At 55.0% G+C, this 200-nt stretch overlaps 1 protein-coding gene across 1 annotated transcript in view; it reads left to right on the plus strand.

Moving 5' to 3' along the window:
• Positions 1 to 72: 72 nt before the first annotated feature.
• LOC119591617 (exocyst complex component 3-like) overlaps positions 73 to 200 on the plus strand; it is a gene marked incomplete at its 3' end in the record, with an annotated part of 4,119 nt that continues 3,991 nt past the window's right edge. Inside the window, 1 exon segment of the mRNA XM_037940371.1 lies at positions 73 to 179. Coding sequence (XP_037796299.1) covers positions 73 to 179 — 107 coding nt within the window.

Genomic DNA, 200 nt, shown 5'->3' on the forward strand with positions numbered 1-200 from the left:
AACACAGCAGGACGCGACGTTATCAAGAAGGAGCGAGCGGATAGTCCTACACGCGCCTGTGGCCTTGCTAGGATGCGCCGAGGTAAGGCTACCCAAGGAGGACTACTCAGAGAACTACCCAGGGACTACCCAGGAGACTACTCAAGAGGCTACCCACAACGGCTTGAAGATGGGAGATTGTTAGCGATTATGGCAGGACA

Source organism: Penaeus monodon, chromosome 29, assembly GCF_015228065.2.
Source record: "Penaeus monodon isolate SGIC_2016 chromosome 29, NSTDA_Pmon_1, whole genome shotgun sequence".
NCBI lineage: Eukaryota > Metazoa > Arthropoda > Malacostraca > Decapoda > Penaeidae > Penaeus > Penaeus monodon.